Source organism: Bos grunniens, chromosome 11 (assembly GCF_055505025.1).
Source record: "Bos grunniens cultivar Pamir isolate PY7600 chromosome 11, Bosgru_T2T1.0, whole genome shotgun sequence".
In the NCBI taxonomy this organism is placed as follows: domain Eukaryota; kingdom Metazoa; phylum Chordata; class Mammalia; order Artiodactyla; family Bovidae; genus Bos; species Bos grunniens.
This window is the reverse complement of record NC_141175.1, coordinates 68911934-68936183: the sequence shown is the minus strand read 5'-3', so window position 1 is coordinate 68936183 and position 24250 is coordinate 68911934. Positions and strand designations below refer to the sequence as shown.

Genomic DNA, 24250 nt, shown 5'->3' with positions numbered 1-24250 from the left:
ACTGATCTGATAAGCATAAAGCTCATGTTAGATCTTGAAAGCTTACTACAAAAATGCAAAGCATCTCATTCATAATTTTTATGTTGATTTCACATTGAACTAACATTTTGGATACATTAGGGTAAATGAAATCTATTATTAAAATCAGTGTCACCTGCCGGGGTCCAGCCCCGGCTGATCCAGGGAGTTCGAAGTGGGGATGGTGTCAGCGAGGATTAGGATACAATAGCTTCAATTAGATATTAATTAAAGATGTAAAGAGTAATAGAATGAGGATAGCTCAGTAGGAAAATTCAGTGGAGAAAAGAGGCTGAATAGCTTGATTTACGCGGGAGACCAATAAAACTTCAAGACAAGAAGCTTGCACCACTTATGTAGGCTGCAGGCGTCCTTCTGTTCTCCTGAAGGAGAGGAGACACTGAGGCCTCCCCGGTCGGATCTTAGAAGCCCAGGCAAAATTAGTAAGCTTGGTGGGTTCCGCGCTCCAAATGGAGACTCAGCCAGAGTTTAAGAGAGAGAGCGACAAGGGGAGACCAGTATTTCGAGAAACTGATCCCAATTCTTTATTTTCCATGGTCTACTTTTATACACTGAGATGTTATGCAAAAGTCACGAGGGGTCAGCAGTTCTGACTTTTATCAAAGTCAGGTGCTTCATACAAATGTATACAGAGGTCTTAGGGGTGTTACATCATCTTCTGGCCAGGAGGCCTGCTGACAATTTATGACCCTCTCCTTGTGACAGCGGTCAGTCAACCAGGACACTTATTTCTCAGGGGTGATTATTCTTAAAACAGACCCCACCCAAATAAAGTTACATTCTTATAGGGTGTAGTGGGTTTTAGTTAGGGAAAGAATTTACTTAGTCTAAGGTCTAATGTGATTAATATCAAAGGTTAATACTTATTTCTTCTATATATTCATTAATGTGTGTAAGGGCAGGGGATGTGGAGACTTAGCAGCAAACATTAGCTCAACAAATGAAAAACCCTTCACCAATACAATTTCTAATCAGCCCACTATACTTATACTAATGGTTTTCTAACTTTTCTAAGGAATCTGTTTTTAGAAGGTTTAAAGCATCTCGTGCCTCTCACAGTTGGGAGGCTGTGAGCAATCACATGTGGTCGGACAAGCCTGTCAGGCAGGCTAGAGAACCTTCAGAGGAGTTTGTAGGTTAAAACACTCTTGTCATGCCCAGGAATTACTATTAACCGGAGCTCTAAGTTAACTCCTCCAAAAGAGGTGGTGGGGGACAGCCCCCCATAAAGTCAGAGGTGTAGGTGAGAGCACAAAGTAGTAAAGTAGGCAGGCTCTGGTTATGGGGGTAGATGCTCGAGGATTTCCAGGGGGACTCCTGAGGCTCGATCCTGCCTTTGTGTATGTCGAGCTTCCTTCCTCATGACCTTTGCCACGGGCGGAGTGCCTCACACTGGCCCCCAACAGTCACCCATTTATTTTTACTTTAAAAAGAAACTACTAGAAACTTTGTGGGTCTCCCCAGTGGTTTACTGGTAAAGAACCTGCCTGCCAATGCAGGAGACACGGGTTTGATCCCTGGGTCAGGAAGACTCCCTGGAGAAGGAAATGGCAACCCACTCCAGTATTCTTGGCTTGAGAATCCCATGGACAAAGGAGCTTGGTGGGCTACAGTCCATGGGGTCACAAAGAGGCAGACATGACTTAGGGACTAAACAACTAGGAACTTTAAAGTTTCATTTGTGACTTGTATTTGTGGTCTGTACTGTATTTCTATTCCATCTACACCATCTAACAGTAATTTTCAAATGGCTACACAACAGAATCATGTGAGGAGGTAAAAAAAAAAAAAAAACCCAATGTGTATGCTGTACCCCAGACTTATCAAATCAAAAATCTCTAGGGAGAAGCCCTGGTTATTCCAATATGCAATCGAGACTGAGAATCTGTGGAGTAAAGACAGGAGGAGGCTTAACAGTGGCAACAGCATTAAAGGTCCAGGGATGACCGTGAACAGGTATGACTGCTTCCTTTACAAACGACAGAAAATAGGGGCTCCTGAAGTACCCTCTGCTTTCACTTTCTGCCCTGAGATGCATGCCTCATCCCACCCATGGCGCAGCTGTGAGACTGTGCGTGTGAGGCGGGCAGAGCTGCTGTTCCCATGAGCCCGGAGACACTGGGGATCCCAACACTGACGATCAGGCCGACTGAACCTCTCTCCCTTGGGTGCTTCTGGCAGTGACATTAACACTTGCCCGGAGGTTTCTGCCTTAGTACTTGGCAGAACAAAGTACAGTAAAACCCAGCAAGCTCCTAAATGTCCTGTTTGTGGGGCTGGATCAAGGCAAAGCACGTCCGCATTGGCTTGAGGCAGAAACATGTTTTGGAGTCAACCATCAATAATACCCACCACCCCCAGAGGTTTCTCACCAGAGCTGGGAATCTCAGCTGTTGCCCAGCTCCACACAAGGGCCATGTTCTCTGGATATGGATGCAGAATTAGACATCAAAGCTAGAGTCTGATGTACTTCCATCGAGCTTTGAAATGTTGCCTGGGAAACGGGCCCTTGGGGGAGCAAGATAGGATGTTTCAATGGCTGCTTGTGTTACTTGACACAACACACATACAATGAGATAAGCCTCAGCCTTGCTGATGCAGTACCATTACTTACTCTGGCATCATCAGCGAATAAACCCATCACCTGAGAGCATTTTGCAGCATTTGAGCACCATAATACCCTACCTTTAAACAATTTTGAAAAATCTGAAAAGTTTTCTAAACTGCAAAGCACTCCTTTGACTTCTATAATAGCAAATGCCAAAGAGTAATTAATATTTTCAAAAGGAAGAGGCATTCCAAACCAGGGGGATAAAAAATTCTGAACTAAAGCTTCTAGGAAGCTTGTTCTCTCCTTGCTTCCCTCCTTTATTAAGTGCTGACTTTAAGTAGGAAGCAGGCCTTGTTGACAGAGTTTAGGGCTGATAGAGGGAAAAGACATCAAAGTAAATGGGAGACAAAACATATAGGGTCTATGACTGAAGAAAAGTCCTCTCCCTTTTGTTCCTTTTTTATTGTGTGTATGTTTACAGATGTATGTATCTGACAATGTACAAATATACATACAGAACAAGGTAAAAAATAAATTTGGAAATTTGGAGAAGGAAATTTGAAAGTAAAAAAAAAAGTGACAGAAGTCAGAGTTAGTCAACAGACTATATTCCTTAAGTCTTGTTGAAGTAGCTGAATGTGGGCTGCAAATTTGGATCTGACTTCCCAGCAGCCAGTGCAAAGAAGAATGCTTACCAGTTGCATAATTCAGTCTCCATAAGATTAAAACTAATGAGTTGCCAAGAAGTCTTATGGATGAGGATGCTGCTGCTGCTGCTAAGTCACTTCAGTCGTGTCCGACTCTGTACGACCCCATAGATGGCAGCCCACCAGGGTCCCCCATCCCTGGGATTCTCCAGGCAAGAACACTGGAGTGGGTTGCTGTTTCCTTCTCCAATGCGTGAAAGTGAAAAGTGAAAGTGAAGCCACTCAGTCGTGTCCAACTCTTTGTGACCCCATGGACTGCAGCCTACCAGGCTCCTCCGTCCATGGGATTTTCCAGGCAAGGATGAGGATGCAGTGTCATGGAATGCATTGTGGAATATACTCAGTAATGTCCTCAATAGCAAGCATCTCCCGTGGTCCTGAGGGGCTCTGTAGGGGATGATGGGAGTCTGTAGGGTTTGGAGACAATACGAAAGATAGAATATTAAACTCTGGCTGGAGCTAAACTTTCCACTAGGATTCAGCTGGGTTAGTCTGAGTCTTTACCTATACTATTCTGTAGTTGATACTCTGTTTCAAGTGCTGAGCTATGGTATGCACTGGAGATGAGATGGGATACGCACTCCTACTTCCACTGAAGAGTGTGGGCTGATGCTAGGGACCTGGAGAAGCTGGTGCCCATGGGAAAAATCAGTGTGAATTGTTCAGGGCAAAAGGCAGCAGAGGCATTGAGAGAAGAGCATCAGTGGGGCACAGAGGTATGGAGAGTGCCATAGGGAGCGATGGGCAGTTTGGCACTGGATAAGTATTAAATACAAGGCAAGGTAGGCAAAGGCCAGACTGTGCCAGCCCTCTGTGCTCTGTTAAGGAATGTGGCTTTGCCCTATGGAGAGATACCAAGATGCCACTGAAGGGATTTCAGCAAGGGAGTTGTATCTCCTATCTATTGCATTCATGATGCACGATAAAGATGCTCCAAACTCAGTGGCTTACTAACAATCACACATTCTTGCACACAGATCTGAGTCTACAAGGGGAGGGTGGCCTGGCTTCAGGGTGACTCTGTGTCACCCAGACTGAAGCAACGGCAGCCACCCAAGGTTAGCACTTTCCACATGAACTGTGAAAGTACAGGCGGGTGAGTTCTCACCGGAGAAGCGATACACTCTCAGGGGCACCCACTTTCCATTAGCAAAGCAAGTCCTGTGGCCAAGCACAAAATCATCAAGGCAAAGGATAAACCCTGCTGCCTTGGTGGGAGTTACTGCAAAGTCGCTGGGCAGAGATGGTATGAATTATACCTGGAGGTTGAGAGGAGCCATGATTCACCCCACCTGAGGGGTGAAACAACTTGACTGTTTAATAAAGTTTATTTGGGCAGTTGTGTGAACTCTAGAGAAGTGATGCTGGAGTCAGAAGAACCAGTGCAGACACTCAGGTGAGACCTAATGAGACTCTGGGTTGGGCAATAGTGAGCTATTATGGAATAGTTAATTCAAAAGGACAGATGAGGTAAAACCATCAGGACCTAATGACGCAGAGTCACGTAATGGCTGGTTTTAGATACCTCCATTTACTGTATACAGAATCCCCTGCTAAGGTTTGCATATGAAACTGTTAGTTGGCTTTATAGTATCAGTTTCCTTATTTCTTATTAACACAACTTTGATTTTACTTGTGACATTATTGTGCTTATCTTAAAAAAGACTACCTAGCTTCCCGTGAAGCTGGGAGGTGGTCAGACGGTAAGCCCTATTAGGATATAAATGAGATTCACTGGGTCATGTTACCAAGAGAACTTTTGCCATCTGCTTCTACCTCCTTCCTGCCTCAAATGTAGATGGATGGCCGGAGCTCCAGGTATAAACAGTTCAAACTCTTGTTCAAGGGTCAATAGCACTAGAGGAGTCTGGGTGTCGGGGGATGTTAGCTGATGTGATGAGCCATCTGTGTTTACTGACTGGCACTCATTGAAGTTAGGCTTCTACCTCCCAGAGAGCTAGGGCACTATCTTCCTTGATGATCACATTTCAAAGGAATGGCTCTCAGGTCCTTGAGAAAGAATTTCTGGGTGGTAATACTGGTGATAGGCTGGGAGGTGATCTACAGTTCAAGAGAGCAGAGAAAGAATTTATGATGGAAAGTCTTCTAAAGTAAGTGTTCTATGGAAAGGGAAGTCATGGACCTTCAGGATGGTCAGGAAGAAACCTGTCTGAAGTGTAGTTAAGTGGAGGGGAAATTTAAGGGCATCAAGGTCAAAGGGAGACACCACCATTCAGGCTCTCCAGGAAGTCAGGTCTCAGAAGTCCCTGAGCGATCATCTCTTAATAGGCAGCAGCTTTATCAGGGGACATACACTGAGCAGCTGGTCGAGGGTGGTCCTCTGATTTAGATCCTCATCCTACTGGACAGAGAGATTGCCTCTGCACCCTGGTTTTCTGAAGTCCCTTGGGGGCAAATCTCTGTGGTTTTCTGACCCTGTCTCCATCCTATGCCCCATGACATGCCCCACCCTTGGTCCTGCGCATGTCACTTCAGCAAGTATACACTGAAGTGACATGCCCAGGACCAAATGCATCCACTTCTTCAGGCAAAAACAAGAGTTTTCCTCTCAGATGATTCCATGTGAATCATATGTGAGAGCAGAACTGAGGATAGGGGAAGAGACTCTTGTAGCCCAAGGACAGTACACAGGGACACAGGGTACCCCTTCCAGAAATAACCACCATAAAAGGCCGAGCAGTAATACAGGGCAGCCTTGACTGGCATTACAGCTTGCCTAAGGGGCCGTACTCAGGAGGTGACTGCTGACCTTAAAATCGAGGCCTCCCTTAGCAGTTCATTCAGTTCGGTCGCTCAGTCGTGTCTGACCCTTTGTGACCCCATGGACCGCAGCAGGCCAGGCCTCCATGTCTATCACCAACTCCCGGAGTTTACCCAAACTCATGTCCATTAAGTTGGTGTTGCTATCCAACCATCTCATCCTCTGTTGTCCCCTTCTCCTCCCACCTTCAATCTTTCCCAGCATCAGGGTCTTTTCCAATGAGTCAACTCTTTGCATTAGGTGGCCAAAGTTTTGGAGTTTCAGCTTCAACATCAGTTCTTCCAATGAACACTCAGGACTGATTTCCTTTAGGATGGACTGGTTAGATCCCCTTGCAATCCAAGGGACTCTCAATAGTCTTCTCCAACACCACAGTTCAAAAGCATCAATTCTTCAGCACTCAGCTTTCTTTATAGTCCAACTCTCACATCCATACATGACTACTGGAAAAACCATAGCTTTGACTAGACGAATCTTTGTTGGCAAAGTAATGTCCCTGCTTTTTAATACGCTGTATAGGTTGGTTGGTCACAGCTTTTCTTCTAAGGAGCAACCATCTTTTAATTTCATGGCTGCAATCACCATCTGCAGTGATTTTGGAGCCCAAAAAGTAAAGTCTGCCACTGTTTCCACTGTTTCCCCATCTATTTGCCATGAAGTGATGGGACCAGATGCCATGATCTTAGTTTTCTGAATGTTGAGTTTTAAGCCAACTTTTTCACTTTCCTCTTTCACTTTCATCAAGAGTCTCTTTAGTTCTTCTTTGCTTTCTTCCATAAGGGTGGTGTCATCTGCATATCTGAGGTTATTGATATTTCTCCTTGAAATCTTGATTCCAGCTTGTGCTTCATCCAGCCCATCTCTTTCAGAATTTTCCACAGTTTATTGTGATCCACACACTAAAAGGCTTTGGCATAAACAACAAAGCAGAAACAGATGTTTTTCTGGAACTCTCTTGCTTTTTCGATGATCCAGCACAGGTTGGCAATTTGATATCCAGTTTTTCTGCCTTTTCTAAAACCAGCTTGAACATCTGGAAATTCATGGTTCACTTATTGTTGAAGCCTGGCTTGGAGAATTTTGAGCATTACTTTACTAGCGTGTGAGATGAGTGCAACTGTACGGTAGTTTGAGCATTCTTTGGCATTGCCTTTCTTTGGGATTGGAATGAAAACTGACCTTTTCCAGTCCTGTGGCCACTGCTGAGTTTTCCAAATTTGCTGGCATATTGAGTGCAGCACTTTCACAGCATCATCTTTTAGGATTTGAAATAGCTCAACTGGAATTCTATTCTTACACTAGCTTTGTTTGTAGTGACGCTTCCTAAGGCCCACTTGACTTCACATTCTAGGATGTCTGGCTCTAGGTGAGTGATCACACCATCATGATTATCTGGGTCATGAAGATCTTTTTTGTACAGTTCTTCTGTGTATTCTTTCCAACTCTTCTTAATATCTTCTGCTTCTGTTAGGTCCATACCATTTCTGTCCTTTTTTGAGCCCATCTTTGCATGAAATGTTCCCTTGGTATCTTAATTTTCTTGAAGAGATCTCTAGTCTTTTCCATTCTATTGTTTTCCTCTATTTCTTTGCAAGGATCATTGAGGAAGGCTTTCTTATCTCTCTTTGCTATTCTTTGGCACTCAGCATTCAAATGGGTATATCTTTCCTTTTCTTCTTTGCTTTTGGCTTCTCTTGTTTTCACAGCTATTTTTAAGCCCTCCTCAGAGAGCCATTTTGCTTTTTTGTATTTCTTCTTCTTGGAGATGGTCTTGATCCCTGTCTCCTGTACAGTGTCACGAACCTACATCCATAGTTCATCAGGCACTCTGTCTATCAGATCTAGTCCCTTTAATCTACTTCCCACTTTCACTGTATATCGTAAGGGATTTCATTACGAGAAGACTCTACACATGGACATCACCAGATGGTCAACACTGAAATCAGATTGATTGTATTCTTTGCAGTCAAAGATGGAAAAGCTCTATACAGTCAGCAAAAACAAGACCAGGAGCTGACTGTGGCTCAGATCATGAACTCCTTATTGCCAAATTCAGACTTAAATTGAAGAAAGTAGGGAAAACCACTAGACCATTCAGATATGACCTAAATCAAACCCCTCCCTGAGCAGGAGTTTTTATTTTTCCCTTAAGGCTTTGATGTTTTTCAAACAAAAATATAAAAGATCCAGAACCTCCCCTTAAGCTTCTTCACTAAGTAGTGGGTTTTTAGACAAGACAGAGGCCTGCTGTGGTGAGTGTAAGGGTGTGTGGTCCCTAGAGTATTGTCCAGAAGCCTCTTTTTCCCCTTCTTAGAGGGTTTTCTTACTCGTTTCTTCCCCACAGCCCTCTGATGTCTTTGCCGCCGACCTTTTCTTCCGTCCTCCAAAGTATACGCAGACGGTTACCCTCATGTCGTCCTACTCATCTTTCCTGAACCCCAATTTCTTCAAGTAGCTCTCATTTTGCTCACAGCTGTTTCGCCTGCCCGGTAACGAGCCTGGCAGGCAAGGGGCGGAGGAAGCAGTAACTTCGGTCACACGGTGGCGCCCGCGAGCCTCCCAAAGCCCTAGCATCACGTCTTCTCATACTTCTCCCGCCCCACCCGCGCCGGGGCGCAGAACGAGCCGCACCCCCGGCCTTCCCCGGCGGGACAGCTGAGAGCGTGCTTCGGCATCCCAGCAGGCAGGCGAACGGCTGCAGCTGCGTCCGGCCCGCGCGGGAGGTGCGGCCGGCTGCGGGCGGCCCTGGCTCCAGGCTCCTCCTCCTGCCGATCCAGCCTTTTCCCACCCAGCCTCCACCCCTCCTCGGCTCGGCGCTGCAAATCCTAGGCTTCTGCGGGAGTAGCGAAGGCGGTCGGAGGAGCGCAGCCGGCCGACCGCACGGATCACCCGGGCAGCAGCGGCGGCGGCCCTAGCTTAGCCCCGGAGGTGCCGTGGGGCCCAGCGCGCCCCAGAGAGGCTAGCAGAGAGGCGGGGCTGCAGCTGGCCAAGGGGGAAGAAAGTGAGCGTGTCTGCGTTGTGTGCGTGAGAGAGTGTAGGGGGCGACAGGCTCAAATTAGGGCGGCAGAGAGGGCAGGGGATCCGGGGTGCGGCTCCCCAGTGTCTCCCCGAGCGGCACCCGCTTCCCGGCACCCCTCACCATGGACCTGCGCGGAGTCGGGATGTGCCTTGGCCGCAGCGCGCGGGTGGCTGCCCGGCCCTGGGGGTGCGCGGGCGCGCGCGCGGAGATGGCGAGGTAGGATGGCCGTCCAGCGCGACCCCTGCCGCCCCAACCCAGCGGCCCCTGGGCGGTGCAGCTGACTCGCTGGAGCGCACAGGGGTGTGGGCGGAGGCGGCCCCGCAGCGCCCGCGTCTTCGGGAGTCGCTTTGCCTTTTCCACCCACTCGCACCTGCCACCGCGCGGATACCATGTCGAAAGCGGCTGGAGGCGCATCGGCGGCGGAAAGTTGTCCTCCAACCTCTGCCGGCCCGTCTGCGGCCGCTGCCGTGGAGGACCTGTCCAAAGTGTCGGACGAGGAGCTGCTGCAGTGGAGCAAGGAGGAGCTGATCCGTTGCCTGCGGCGCGCGGAGGCCGAGAAGGTGAGCGCGATGCTGGACCACAGCAACCTCATCCGGGAGGTCAACCGCCGCCTGCAGCTGCACCTCGGCGAGATACGCGGGCTCAAGGTGAGCGCTGAGCTCGGCAGGGCGGGGAGCTGGGCGCCCCGGGGAGGTGGGGCCAGACGACTTTCCCTCCTTCCGTCAACAGGTAGTGCTCCCCTTTCTCCCTGTCTGCAGCGTCCCCCCTCCCCCCCCCGCTCCCCTTCCCCAGCCCTTTGGAAACTTTTCCAAACTTCGGAGACATTCGGTTGTCTCTTCTTCTCCATATGGGGCGCGCTAGCGTCGAGCTCGGTGGTCCTTTGTGGCCCCAGGAGCGTGCTCCAAGGATGTAGCAAGGCTGGGAGGTCAGCGATGGGCCCGCGGAATCTTGAATTTCTCAGGAAACCTGGAAAATCGGTGCTTTGGGGAGCCGGGTTACAGCCAGGCAGGAAAAAAACAAAAACGAGCGAAGGGTTGAGTCCAGAGCGTCTTCGCCCTTGGGGATCAGGGACACGATAGCGTTGCTCTGGCGCCACGACTTCTCCATGGGGCATAAAGTGAAGAAAGGGACGGGGGAGAGGGGTTGACGGGGCGCCCAGGGTGAAGCCCGGCGCCATCCCTGGAGCTGGGCTATGTCTCATCTTGCAGAGAAGCTTACCTCTGCCTTCCCGTTCTGTTTTCTACCTGTTCCGATGCTTTCCTTCTCCTCGAGTTAGACTGGCATCATCTGGGGTTGCCCGACCGTACCGTTTGCCCCCGATTTGATTATAAGTTCATCTAGCCTGGCTGAAGGGCAAAGGGACTCAGTGTGGGAAGCACAGGGATTTGAAAATGTAACTCAAGTATCAGCCAATGATGCTTTTCCTTTCTTTGCTATTAGGGGAAAGAAAAGAACAAAAGAAAAGCAAAACAGTAAAGCCCCAAACCCCCACTAAGTTTCTTTTCTCCTGGCAGCCTCTGAGTGTGCCTGCAGTGTGCCCGCCCCAGTGGCTGCCGCAGATGAGTGGTGGGGAACCGCCCTGCCCCTGTGTACCACAAACTTCCTTTCCTCACTGCTTGCGCTGGTGCCTCCTGGTATTCCTTCCTCTCATTGTTCTTCTTTTGTTTATAGGAAGCCAGACACAAACGAAATCTCTGAAGGAACCTGGGGAGCAAATACCCGCAGGCACATGCTGTTCTTGTCTCTCTTCCACTCCCACCCGACTCCTCAGGCCCTAGACGCATTCGGAATTTCCTCAGCGGTCCAGCTCTAGGATTCTGAGGCAGAGGGGAATGGGAGGAGCAGAAGGCAAGATGCTCACCTGGGTGCTGGGCCCACTCCAGGTGGAGATGGCCCTGCCCCGAGGCTCCAGCTGACTGTCACATGGTCCCTAGAGTGGGTGCAGTTGGGAGAATCTCAGTTAGAAAAACCCCAAGGCTTTATCTCTCTTTTGGTTTAATTCATTACTAATGGACTATTTATTAAGTACTAGACTCTTGGGGGATGAGAGGCAGGCCAGGGTAGTGGGGAGATCATCTCAGGTGGGTTTGCATCTACAGTAGAATCCTCATTTGGCCAGGAGGGTGAGCTTGGGTAATTAATTTCTCAGAGCTTCATTTTACTCATTAATAAAATGCAAATCATAGTAACCATCACCTTGGGGGTTGTGACAATTTTGATAATGTAGGCAAAGGTTTAATTCTGGACTTGTCTACAAAAATGGTGGTTATTGTCATCAGGTGACGATGCATAAGTGTATGTATAGCTGTGAATCTTCCGGATCAGTCCCAGTTTCCTAGGCAAAGCTGGACCCAGGTATAGTTCATGATCGTCCAATTTCATCCTCTTCTATGGCTTGAACTATAATATGACTTGGGAGAGTTTGTAATTAATTTCCTAGAGATTTTTATAGTATGGAGCATTGACGTAAGTGCTTAGAAATACTTGAAAGTTCTTTTCGTTTGTGTGGACTGTGTGTGTAAGTCTATGTGTAAGTGGTGTGGGGAATGGGGGACCTGGTCTTGATTCCAGTAACCTCATTTAGAGGAATACCTATACGGCCAGTTAAGAGTAGCTATGACACCTCAAGTAGTCTCCCTTGTGGCTGGAATTTGTGACTAGTCCACCAAGTTCAGAAATGACGGGGCAGGTTGCTGCTGTCTGACACAGCCTCTACTTCTCATCCCCATCATCCGCCCCTGCCCAGGCCCCCCTCATCCCCCCAGGGCTATGGTAAAGCCCTGTCAAGGGGCCAGCCATCTTCCTTCCCTTCCTCATCTCGGCTCAGAAATTCCGTGGACACCATCATGATCCATAAATGTCATTGACTAAATAAGTAATAGTATATTTATTTTCATTTAATTGGAAGGAAGGGAATTTATTTTGTGCCCTCTGTTGGTTTGGGACTCTCAGCTGAAGACTATAAGTTTGGAGTAATTAAGGCCATAACACTTTGCCTTTTTTTTTTTTTTTTAATGTCTCTTTCTGTGAGCTGCCTTTGAAATTGCATTTCAATATTTTGAAGGCTACTAGGTGGTACTCTGGCTGTGGACACGGGGAGATGGAAGCAATATTCTCGTCCTTTGAGGGGCCTATGACTAAGTCCTAGCATTGGCTTGGTAGTGCAGGGTGGAGCAGTGGAAAGTGAAAGGTTTGGGGCCCTGATAATTTGGGTAGCATGGGCAAATAACTCACCTTCTTGAGCTTTTGTTTTTTTCATCTGCTAAATGGGTATATTATTTCTGCATGAAGTTTGATGAAGATTAAATGATACACAGATGAAGAAACCCAGTGAGGTTCAATACCTTTCTTAAGGTCACACAGATATGAAATGATCCAAGTAAGCTGATTTTTTTTCTTTTGGCTGGTTGACGTTCTCTGGTTGGGATGCGTCTTCCTAAAAGGGGTTCGAGAAAGGAGATTCTGGTTAGGGTGCTGATGTTGAAAGGGATGAATTCCTAAGAACCACATTCCTGCTCTCTGAACATGTACCAGCACTCACATGGCTCTGGCCTAGAATTTTGGCAGGGGAGGTTGGGGGCAACTGAATCTCTATGGATTTATCTGCAACACATTAATTTTCCTCCTTGCTCTCCAACACACTAATTCCCCATTCTGCAATGATGGAAAAACAACAAAATAATTCTTTAACCTCAGTTATAGCACTTGAGGGGTTTCCCTGATGGTGCAGTGGTGAAGAATCTACCTGCCAGTGTAGAAGATGCAGGTTCAGTCGCTGAGTTGGGAAGATCCCCTGGCAACCCACTCCAGTGTTCTTGCCTGGAAAATACCATGGACAGAGGAGTCTGGCGGGCTACAGTTCATGGGATCACAAGAAAGTCAGACATAACTCAGTGACTGAGTGCACGCACACACACACGCAGTGCTCAAGAGCCCTAGGTATGAAATTTGGGATGATGTGAATTTCAAGTGATTATACATTTAGTCTTTTAAAAAGCCCACTTTAGACAAATGGGTAACATCTAGTGGCCTGTTGCAATGTTAAAAAAAATACTGTTTTGAAAAAGCAAACCCAAGTCTTAAAGAGACAGATTTGAAAAAACTAGCTCACAAGGTTATTATCAAGCTGGTTGCTTAGCTATTCATTAGAAGGCAAAGGAAATAGCTAAAAATTAGAGAGGACATAATATTTGCAAGAACCCAGGTGGCGCTAGTGGTAAAGAACCCACCTGCTAATGCAGGAGACATAAGAGATGCAGGTTTGATCCCTGGGTTGGGCAGACCCCCTGGAGGAGGGTATGGCAACCCACTGCAGTATTCTTGCCTGGAAAATACCATGGACAGAGGAGCCCGGTGGGCTACAGTCCATGGGGTTGCAAAGAGTCAGACATGACTGAAGCGAGTTAGCACGCATGCAATGAAAAAAAGGAATAGTAAATAAATGAAATAAAAAAAAGGGGATACTGATAAAACTGAATGAGGCAATACCTATCCCTTCAACCTCAACTAGAATTCTGACACTTGAGCAACACAGGTTTGAATTGCTCAGGTCCACTTTTATAGGGATATTTTCATGAGTGAATACTGCAGGGCTATGATCTGCCATTGGTTGAATCTGTGATTGTGGATCTGGTGTGTATAGGGCCAACTATAAGTTTCATAGCTTTTCAACTTGGCCAGATGTCAGCACCCCTAGCCCCCAGCTTGTTCAGGGGTCACATGTATATATTTCACTCCATTTGGGAAGCAACCCATGGTGGCACAAGTCCTGTTTACTTCCCAGTTCTGGAGAAAACAGGAATAGTTGTAGGATAGTCAAAAGGTAATATTTTCACATGGGGATTCAGATGAAGAAGAACATGACTTGAACTTTCTGTGAAATACCAGAATTAAGCTAAATGTGCAAGAATGTTTGAAGCTGCGAAAGATTGATTTTGTTTAGCATTATTTTCTTAGAATATCCACAGCTTCTGATTTTCCATAAGGCACCCGTGTCAAGGGATAATTTATTCTCTTATTACTATAGGCTCCAACACAGCAGGAGCCAGCAGAAAACAATAAGAAGCCTTTTGTCAGCAGCTAGAGCTGTGTCTTGTTTGGATCACTTGCCTAGGGCTTTAAAGGGTTGGTCGCTCCATCAACACCTATTAAGCATTCACTGTGTGCAGTGCACCAAGTCAGATGAATCAAATATGCAAAGAAAGACACTGAAATGGATTCTTGCCCTCCAGAAGCCATCTACATTAGAAAAGAAAAAAAAATGATGCCCAATGAGTGCTCTAAGGAGTGTTTCCCACAGGCAGTGAGCAGTGAGTAGAAATCCACTCATTCGTTCTTTCAGACCTGGTGCTCCTGCATACCCGGTGCTCTTCTAGGGCTGGTGGAGTCCTAGAAGTGCAAGCTCTCCTCTTAGGCAAATTCACAGACAGGACAAGGTAGTTTTTTCTAGTTGGAAATTTAGACCTAATCAGGGTTCCTAGTTGGCTGGTTCATAATTAGAGGGGTCTAAAGGTAGAAAGGCAGGAGAAAGCCTTTCAGGCCTGGTCCAAGGGTTTCTTCATTTTCCCTGGCAAAGGGAAGGTGATGGAGGCAGGAGAGATGTCACCTGCAGGGAGAGTGTTTGAAGATCAGTCTGGCCAGGGAGAGCTTGAATTGGAATGACTGAGGGAAGTTAGAGGCTGGGCAGATCAAGGCTGGGAGACCTGGGGATGCTTTTGGAGACAGCAGGCCTGAGGTCAGAGGTGGCACTGAGAAGCGGAAGAACTGGATGGGCATTAGACACAAGGAAACAGAGCCATTGGTAATGCTAGGAGTTAGAATCAAGTTGGAAACTAAGCTGCACTGATCCTCTTTCTCAGGCCTTGAGAATCACTCCTGCCTTAGGCCTCATGACTGCCAGGAGGTGCCAGGCATGGTTGGTAGATGTTTTATGGTTTACTTTCTAGTCAATATCAAGGGAAGTGTTGAAATCAGTCTGAGTTTGAGAGAATCAGGTCCCCTCTCTGAGTGCCTCTAGTTCTGGGTCGTCTGACAGTCACAAGACCAGAGGTTTTCAAGCTTTGTGAAGCAAGGGAAATCTTAGGTAGCTGCCCCCTTTCACCCCCTCCAAAGGATGATGCTGCAAGAAACAGCTACCCCTTTTACTCTGTGTGAATGGAGACTAAATGGGGATTTCACAATTAATTCTGAATTCCTTGATTTCAGGTATCCACAGTGGGGGTGCTGTGTGTGGGATACACAGAGGTGAAAGGAATAGATGGGTCTCCATTCTCATGCCTCTGGTCCTGTGAAGGAGGAGACTTGACCAATAGTCACACTCAACCATGTGTGATTAGAAGTTGTAAAAAGCCCAACAGGGGGGCCGTTGAAGGGGTCCAGCATAGAAGAGGACTTCCTTTAGCCTGAGTGAAAGGGGGAAGGGCTCATCCCTTGGGCCTGAGACCCGCCAGCATGGGTGGGGCTCAGTGTGTGATGGGAAGGAACGGTCTCACTTTGTGCACTGCCTCCAAGGGTAGCAGCCGCTGTTATCTCCCTCTACCTAGACTGTGGAGCCTCCTAGCTGGTCTTCCAGCTTTCACCTTATCCTGTCTCCCTCACTTCAAGTCCCTCCCTCCTTCCATCCCCCAGCAAACTTTTCTGCACAGAACACTGGTGATTCTGTATAGAATGAATCACATCATGTCAATCCTTGAGCCTCAGCTCATCGACAGTCCAGAATTTTCCTGTGGCTCCTGTGGCCCACATTACCTAGCCTTGGCACCCACCCACTTGGACGTCGCCTCCCAGACCTCCTTCCTCACTCTGCCCCTCTTGCTCATTCCGCTTTAGGTTCACGAGCCTTGCTGCAGCTTGAGCCACACTCGTCTCAGGGCTTTTACACTGGCCTTTCTCGCTTTCAACAAATGTTTGCTCCTTGATTTCTCCCAGGACTTTGCTCAAATGTTTTCCTTCTCTGCAGAGGTGCTTTCTCTTTATAGATAGTATTTTTTCACCTGCTTTAGTCTTTTTCCCAGCACTTTTTACTATATGACATTACGTTCTATACTTTTTGCTAGTCTTTCCCACCAAAATGAAAGCCATAGGAAGGTCAAGGTCCTTCAAGGTCAAGGTCCACAGTCAATGTCCTTGCTGTGTCCACTGATCTCTCCCTAGCACCTGGACTAATACCTTGCACATAATAGATGTTTACTAAATATTCATGAAGGAATCACCGTTCATGCTGGAGAAGTAGGCCAGTTAAGAGGACTGGGAGCCTTTTGAGACTTACAGGATTTTGTACTTTATCCTAAGGGCAGTGAGACCCTTTTAAGGGTTTGAAGTATGGGAGTGACAAGGTAAGTTTCAGAGGTAGAGTTCAGGAGATGTGTTTGGCTTGCAAATGGGAGGTGAAGGAGAAGGAGGTGCCAGGCACAACTACAAATTCTTATGAAGAGAAACAGGATGGGTGGAGGTGGCATGTGCTGAGAGGTGTGATTTGGGGAGGGGAGTCTGGATATAACACAAAAGCTTGAGTTTCCATGAGATGCCTGGGAGACCTGTGGCGGTTGGGGGTGGCAATAAGGGGCTGGATGTGCAGGATTGAAGCGCCACCAGAGGGCAATTATGCTGCTCCCTAGTGAGGGATCAGGGCTGCGCATCCCATGTCATGGGCTGAACACCAAGGCTCTGTTTCTTGTTTTCGGTGATGAAAAGTCTGCCGCTTCAGAGCTTTTAAGTCTTTCGCAGGTCACAAGTAGCCATCTTTCTTTCTTGAAGGTGAAGCAGGGACCCTTGTCTTTTTTTTTTCTTTTTCTTTTTTACCGATTTCCTGTTAATGAACTGGCTGCTCCCTCAAGAGTGACTGGATGACCTTGGACAGGTGAAGCTTTTCGAGGTCCAGTTTCCCATTCTGTAAAAGACCCATGATAACCATTATCCCCTGAGGGTTTGGTGAGAAGTAGATGAGATAATGCAAGTAAAACATAGGGCAGGGAGCATAATCGATACCCATTGTTTTTATTTTTATGGATAGCTAGGCATCTTTTGGAGAAGGCAATGTCAACCCACTCCAGTACTCTTGCCTGGAAAATCCCATGGACGGAGGGGCCTGGTGGGCTGCAGTCCATGGGGTCGCTAGGAGTAGGACACAACTGAGTGACTTCACTTTCACTTTTCCCTTTCATGCATTGGAGAAGGAAATGGCAACCCACTCCAGTGTTCTTGCCTGGAGAATCCCAGGGATGGGGGAGCCTGGTGGGCTGCTGTCTATGGGGTCGCACAGAGTCAGACACGACTGAAGCGACTTAGCAGCAGCAGCAGGCATCTTTAGCTTGCTCTCACCTTTTCACTTCCTCCCCTAACATCACAGAGAATTCACCCATTCCAGACTCCCAGTTCCCAGGAGGTCTGAGCCTAGTGCCCCGGCCCATACACAATTATTCCTCCCTTGAATGGCTGTGTGTCTCTTTTCAGGATATTAACCAGAAACTCCAGGAGGACAACCAGGAGCTGAGGGACCTCTGCTGTTTCCTGGATGATGACCGGCAGAAGGGCAAGAGGGTGTCCCGGGAGTGGCAGAGACTGGGCCGGTATACGGCGGGGGTGATGCACAAGGAAGTGGCCTTATACCTGCAGAAGCTGAAGGAGCTGGAGGTGAAGCAGGAGGAGGTGGTGAAGGAGAACATGGAGCTCAAGGAGCTGTGTGTGCTGCTGGACGAGGAGAAGGGCCCGGGCTGCGCGGGCAGCCGTTGCTCCATCGACAGCCAGGCCAGCCTGTGCCAGCTCTCCGCCACCACAGCACCCTACGTGCGGGACGTGGGCGACGGCAGCAGTACTTCGAGCACCGGCAGCACCGACAGCCCCGACCATAAGCACCACGCGAGCGGCAGCAGCCCTGAGCACCTGCAGAAACCCAGGGCGGAGGGCAGCCCGGAACATTCCAAGCACGGGAGTGCCAGCCCCGAGCATCTGCAGAAAGCTAGGGCCTCCGGGACCCCAGATCACCCCAAAGCTCTCAAAGGCCCCAGCCCTGAGCACCACAAACCCTTGTGCAAGGGCAGTCCAGAACAGCAGAGGCACCCACACGCAGGGAACAGCCCAGAAACGCTGCCCAAGCACGTGCTGAGCGGGAGCCCCGAACACTTCCAGAAGCACAGGCCCGGCGGCAGCCCCGAGCACACCAGGCACAGCGGAGGGAGCCCCGAGCATCTGCAGAAACACGCCCTCGGTGGGAGCCTGGAGCACCTCCCCAGGGTCAGGGGCACCAGCCCCGAGCACCTCAAACAGCATTTCGGAGGGAGCCCTGATCACAAACACGTGGGTGGAGGCGGCGGCGGCAGCGGCAGCAGCAGCAGGGAGGGCACCCTCCGAAGGCAGGCGCAAGAAGATGCGTCAGCCCATCACCGGAATGTCTACAGTGGCATGAACGGTGGGTCAGTACGTGCTGCGGAGCTGGGGCAACTCTGTAGACAGTTAAGATGATGAAAGGCTTGCCAGCCACGTAAGAAAGTGCAGGTGCCAGCAGTCGCTGGCCTGGAGGTGTGTGGGGAAGGGCAGCATATATTTGCCCCCAAATTATGATGCGTGTTACTCCCCCTCCATTTGTCCTCGTTTTATGCATTTATCAGGTAGCCTGGAGAATGCTGGGGAGGAGGGGGCAGGGGAAGGAGAGGAAAACAATAATTCTGTGGGACCCTGAGTGGTTAGGGTGAGATGTCGGTCATTGAAGATAAAAATAGAACCAATCTAAGATTTCTGTATCTTGAACATTTTCCTAGTTGTGTATAGTTTCCTACCGGGCTCTGCTGAAACAGGTGACCAAAGCTTTTTGAATCCAGTTAACAGCTTTTATGTGCAGGAAGAAATAAGTATTTATTATGAAAAACAATAACACTAAAAAAGAACTAGGGCATCCTTAAATGGCTTGAAACTGGGTTGCCAGGCGCCTGTAAACATGCCTTACTTTACCTTGAGAATGTTTTGCACTGTGTTGGGGACTTTAACAGGAATCTGTGACTTTTCTTTCCATCTGGAGTGCATCAAATGATTTCCTTCCCAGTTCAGTCAAAACCCACCCGATCCTCTCACCAAAGTCCCTCAAAACGTATTCTGAGTAGCATGCTCTTTTACATTGTGAGTCGTCTTTCTGGTTATTTAAATGTTCCTTTAAAATGTACAGATGTGTTTGGACATTCTTTTGCTTTCCAAAGCATAACAGCCACTACATTTGCTGAAGCACCCCTAAACCTGACTCCAAACCTTTTGGAAGAGGTTTAATTTTCTGCATCTTGGTTCTGAAACCACTTTGAACTCTAGAGAAAATAGTTTTCTGTTTAAAAAAAAAATCCTCACAGTTCTTTTATGTTACATGTGGCTGAGTTAGAACTAAAATGACAGGTTTTGTGGAGTTTTTGCATCCAAAAAATTTCAGTATCTGAGGTTTTTCACTTTATTTGAAAGCTGCCCCAGAGTCTGTGTGCAGTCAGCTCTGAGCAGTGGTCGAGGGCACTCATTTTAGCAATGACACAAGGGGGTAAATTTTCAATATTATACTTGGGGATTTACCTGTTGGATTTCATTTCATCCTAATCTCATAGTGCTGAAGATTGACTCCTGAAGCTTGGCTTCTAATACATTCAATATTTTAAGCACAGATTTGGAACTGGAAAGAGCAGGAAAGGGCGGATGCCGTTGCTTTCTCAGTTGTGTGTGCTGGGAGATGGAAGCCAGGAGAAGCCAGTTCACTGCTGCGTCGAGGCCACTGCCTGGCTGGCGGGGGCTTTTCCTTTGCTGATGCGCCCTCCCTTGCACTTGCTCTTTCCTGGGGAGGTGCAGGAGCGGCCTGATTGCAGGGCAGCCTCAGCTGTGTAGTTCTCACAAGCGATGAAATTCTTTTAAGAAGATATTTTGGTTGTGTTGCTATCACAGGATGTATATATCACCAGCCATGAAACTTGACTTTGGGGGTAATGGGTTAATGGGAAGGTAAAGTTGATGACTTCCATTTCTTGATTATTTTTTAACTAGCATGACAAGTAAATGTGCACACTATTTTGAGGAAATTTTGTATCTTGAACCCAAATAAAGATTACTTAAGGGCGGGTGGTTCACTTACAAAACAATTCTTCTTGCAAAAGAAATTATTTAAATAAAGAACTTCTCTAATTAATGTACGATTTAACTTACCAGAAGAGATTTTAGGTGCAGTTTTTAAGCAATTTGTGCTAAGTAAGGTCTGTCTCTAGATTGAGAGGACATTACATCATGGAATCTTATTGCCTGAGTTCAGACAAATTTCACAGGAAAATTATTTAAAAAAATTTATTTTAATTTAGTTAAAAATTTGATGTAACATAGATGTAGTCTTTAGAATGAAACCATAGCTTCTTGTTTACTTCAGGTTTTCTCTTTCAAAAGTGACAAATATTCTGACAGTTGATATCCTCACCAAAGTGTATTTGTAGTCCATTTGCATTGCATTTTTATTTCAATAATTAATTGGAAAATGAAGAGGCACGATGAGATGTTTATGGATCATCAGCCTGGAAACTTGGGCACTGGTAGCCTGTGTTTATCCTGCTGTTGCAAATTAATTTTTTATATGGATGGTAAGACATGACTTTTCAAATTTTTAAATCCCCACACACTTTGGTTGAATTACTGGTTTATAAACAGATAGGAATCAAGAGCGAGGTAAATCCCAAATTGCAAATTTGCTGAGTCATTTACAGAGCCCTTCAGTGTGGGGTTGGAGTGATGGGTGTTTTGGATGAGCACTTAAATGTTTTTGCTTGAACACAAAGCAGGTGAAAGTTGTGAGGGAGTCATCTTGTGTGATTTGGCAGGTGTAGCAGCATTCCCGACTTACGGGTCTACCGGTAAGCCATCCCTAGTTGTGACGATCATATCTCCAGATGGCTGTCAAATGTTCCTGGGGTAGCAAGATGGCAAAATTGCCCCTGGTTCAAAATCACTGCTTTCGAGCAGTGTTTTTCAGTTTGGCTGCTGGTTAAAATCACTGGGCTGACTTTGTAAAAACACTGGTGCATGGACTCCACGTTCTGATGAACATTGATTTGTTCTGGCACTGTCCTGTGGGCACATTATAAAAAAGAACCGTTCAGGTGATTCTAATAAGCAGACCAGGTGGAAGCCCCTAGCCAAGGTGCGTGGTTGTTGGATAAGATAGGTTGGTGTGAGTGAAGCTCTTAAACACCTAGGCAGCCTGGGAAGAAGGAAGTTCTTTCCTTTGCTGAACTCCAGAACTGAGAGGACTGATCACAGCAGCTACTGAAAACCTGCACCCCTCACAACCCCAGCCCAAGGCTATCTTTGGGGGTATGGGTTGAAAATTTGAGTTTTTGGTGGGTGGGATTATTAGGTTAGTTTGGGGAAGTTCTGACATACGAATCATTTAAGGCTACTTTTTAAAGCCTTCAAATCAAGATAAAGAAGCATGGGGGTTTCTAACTTATTTCCAGTGGCTGCTTACGGTGCTTGTATATCACGTGGCATCTGCCATCCTAATGGCTTTTTCCCACAAGAGAACCCCGCATTTCAGATCTCTCAGTTTATAGGTTTTACCTTGAGTTTTAAGATTGCTTCTAATTCTCTGTTGAGGTTACTAATGAGTAGATGAAAGATGCTGATAACACAAAAATGGCTTTGTTAGGAATGAGATAACCTGTGTGTGGAAGAGCACAGCAGGGTTTCTCTGAACAAGGTTGACTGTGAGTTCAATAGTGGTACATTACAGCATGACTGATCGCTCTCATCCATCTTTTATTTTTGCTTAGAAAAAGTCAGACCATCACTTATGAATGCATTGGACAATAGAAATTGACTGTCTCTTGGGAGAAAAATGTCAGCAGTTACAGAAATACTACAGAACTGATTTTTAACTGAGGTTCTCTGAGTATAATTTCTATTGTGTGAGCTGACACAGAGATGGTTAAAGACATGGATAATAGTTTTTAATCTTCAAGCTTCAGTATGGTAATTTGGTAGCCTTATATACACTTTGATAGGTTATCAATTTTAAGACATTTTGAAAAATATAATTGATTATACTCTACCTGTTTATTCAAAGCATATTGCATTTATCATAAGAATAAATTTGATTTAATGACATCAGTCATTTCAATTCAATTGCTCAGTCATGTCTGACTCTTTGCAACCCCATGGACCATAGCACGCCAAGCCTCCCTGCCCATCACCAAATCCCAGAGTCCACCCAAACCCATGTCCATCGAGTTGGTGATGCCATCCAACCATCTCATCCTCTGTTGTCCCCTTCTCCTCCTGCCCTCAATCTTTCCCAGCATCAGGGTCTTTTCCAATGAGGCAGCTCTTTGCATCAGGTGGCAAAAGTATTGGAGTTTCAGCTTCAGCATCAGTCCTTCCAATGAACACCCAGGACTGATCTCCTTTAGGATGGACTGGTTGGATCTCCTTGTAGTCCAAGGGATTCTCAAGAGTCTTCTCCAACACCACAGTTGAAAAGCATTAATTCTTTGGCATTCAGCTTTCTTTATAGTCCAACTCTCACACCCATACATGACTACTGGAAAAACCATAGCTTTGACTAGACAGACCTTTGTTGGCAAAGTAATGTCTCTGCTTTTCAATACGCTATGTTGGTCATAACTTTCCTTCCAAGGAGTAAGTGTCTTTTAGTTTCATGGCTGCAATCACCATCTGCAGTGATTTTGGAGCCCAGAAAAATAAAGTCTGACACTGTTTCCACTGTTTCCCCCATCTATTTCCCATAAAGTGATGGGACCAGATGCCATGATCTTCGTTTTCTGAATGTTGAGCTTTAAGCCAACTTTTTCACTCTCCACTTTCACTTTCATCAAGAGGCTTTTTAGTTCCTCTTCACTTTCTTCCATAAGGGTGGCGTCATCTGCATATCTGAGGTTATTGATATTTCTCCCGGCAATCTTGATTCTAGCTTGTGCTTCATCCAGCCCAGCATTTCTCATGATGTATTCTGCATATAAGTTAAATAAACAGGGTAACAGTATACAGCCTTGATGTACTCCTTTTCCTGTTTGGAACCAGTCTGTTGTTCCATGTCCAGTTCTAACCGTTGCTTCCTGACCTGCATACAAATTTCTCAAGAGGCAGATCAGGTGGTCTGGTATTCCCATCTCTTTCAGAATTTTCCGCAGTTTATTGTGATCCACGCAGTCAAAGGCTTTGGCATAGTCAATAAAGCAGAAATAGATGTTTTTCTGGAACTCTCTTGCTGTTTCCATGATCCAGCGGATGTTAGCAATTTGATCTCTGGTTCCTCTGCCTTTTCTAAAACCAGCTTGAACATCAGGAAGTTCATGGTTCACGTATTGCTGAAGCCTGACTTGGAGAATTTTGAGCATTACTTTACTAGCATGTGAAATGAGTGCAATTGTGTGGTAGTTTGAGCATTCTTTGGCATTGCCTTTCTTTGGGATTGGAATGAAAACTGACCTTTTCCAGTCCTGTGGCCACTGCTAAGTTTTCCATATTTGCTGGCATATTGAGTGCAGCACTTTCACGGTGTCGTCTTTCAGGATTTGAAATAGATCAACTGGAATTCCATCACCTCCACTAGCTTTGTTCGTAGTGATGCTTCCTAAGGCCCACTTGACTTCACATTCCAGGATGTCTGGCTCTAGGTGAGTGATCACACCATCGTGATTATCTGGGTTGTGAAGCTCTTTTTGGTACTGGTCTTCTGTGTATTCTTGCCATCTCTTCTTAATATCTTCTGCTTCTGTTAGGTCCATACCATTTCTGTCCTTTATCGAGCCCATCTTTGCATGAAATGTTCCCTTGGTATCTCTAATTTTCTTGAAGAGATCTCTAGTCTTTCCCATTTTATTGTGTTGCTTTATTTCTTTGTATTGATCGCTGAGGAAGGCTTTCTTATCCTTGCTATTCTTTGGAACTCTGCATTCAGATGCTTATATCTTTCCTTTTCTCCTTTGCTTTTCACTTCCCCGGCTTTTCACAGCTATTTGTAAGGCCTCCTCAGACAGCCATTTTGCTTTTTAGTATTTCTTTTTCTCGGGGATGGTCTTGATTTCTGTCTCCTGTATAATGTCACAAACCTCCATTCATAGTTCATCAGGCACTCTGTCTATCAGATCTAGTCCCTTAAATCTGTTTCTCACTTCCACGGTATAGTCATA

The 24250-nt window shown here is 46.6% G+C and overlaps 1 protein-coding gene and 1 long non-coding RNA gene across 11 annotated transcripts in view; one reads left to right on the top strand and one right to left on the bottom strand.

Annotated features, from left to right (window-relative positions):
• The first annotated feature begins 8782 nt into the window (after positions 1-8782).
• The window catches only part of CCDC85A (coiled-coil domain containing 85A), a 224788-nt gene continuing 209320 nt past the window's right edge, over positions 8783-24250 (top strand). For 6 of the 10 annotated variants that reach the window (XM_086323784.1, XM_086323781.1, XM_086323786.1 and 3 more), the window contains exons 1-2: positions 8855-9745; positions 17550-18504. In XM_086323784.1, the coding sequence (XP_086179910.1) occupies positions 9488-9745; positions 17550-18504 (1213 nt within the window). In that variant the 5' untranslated portion in view covers positions 8855-9487. Of the gene's footprint in view, positions 9746-17549; positions 18509-24250 lie in introns of all 10 variants that reach the window. The other 4 variants (XR_015135943.1, XR_015135945.1, XR_015135944.1 and 1 more) reach the window with 2 other exon arrangements.
• Positions 16355-19865, bottom strand: LOC147363282 (uncharacterized). Its single transcript, XR_015135946.1, has 2 exons — positions 19641-19865; positions 16355-16986 (listed from the first exon to the last, which is right to left on the bottom strand). It is a non-coding gene; the product is annotated as an uncharacterized LOC147363282 (long non-coding RNA).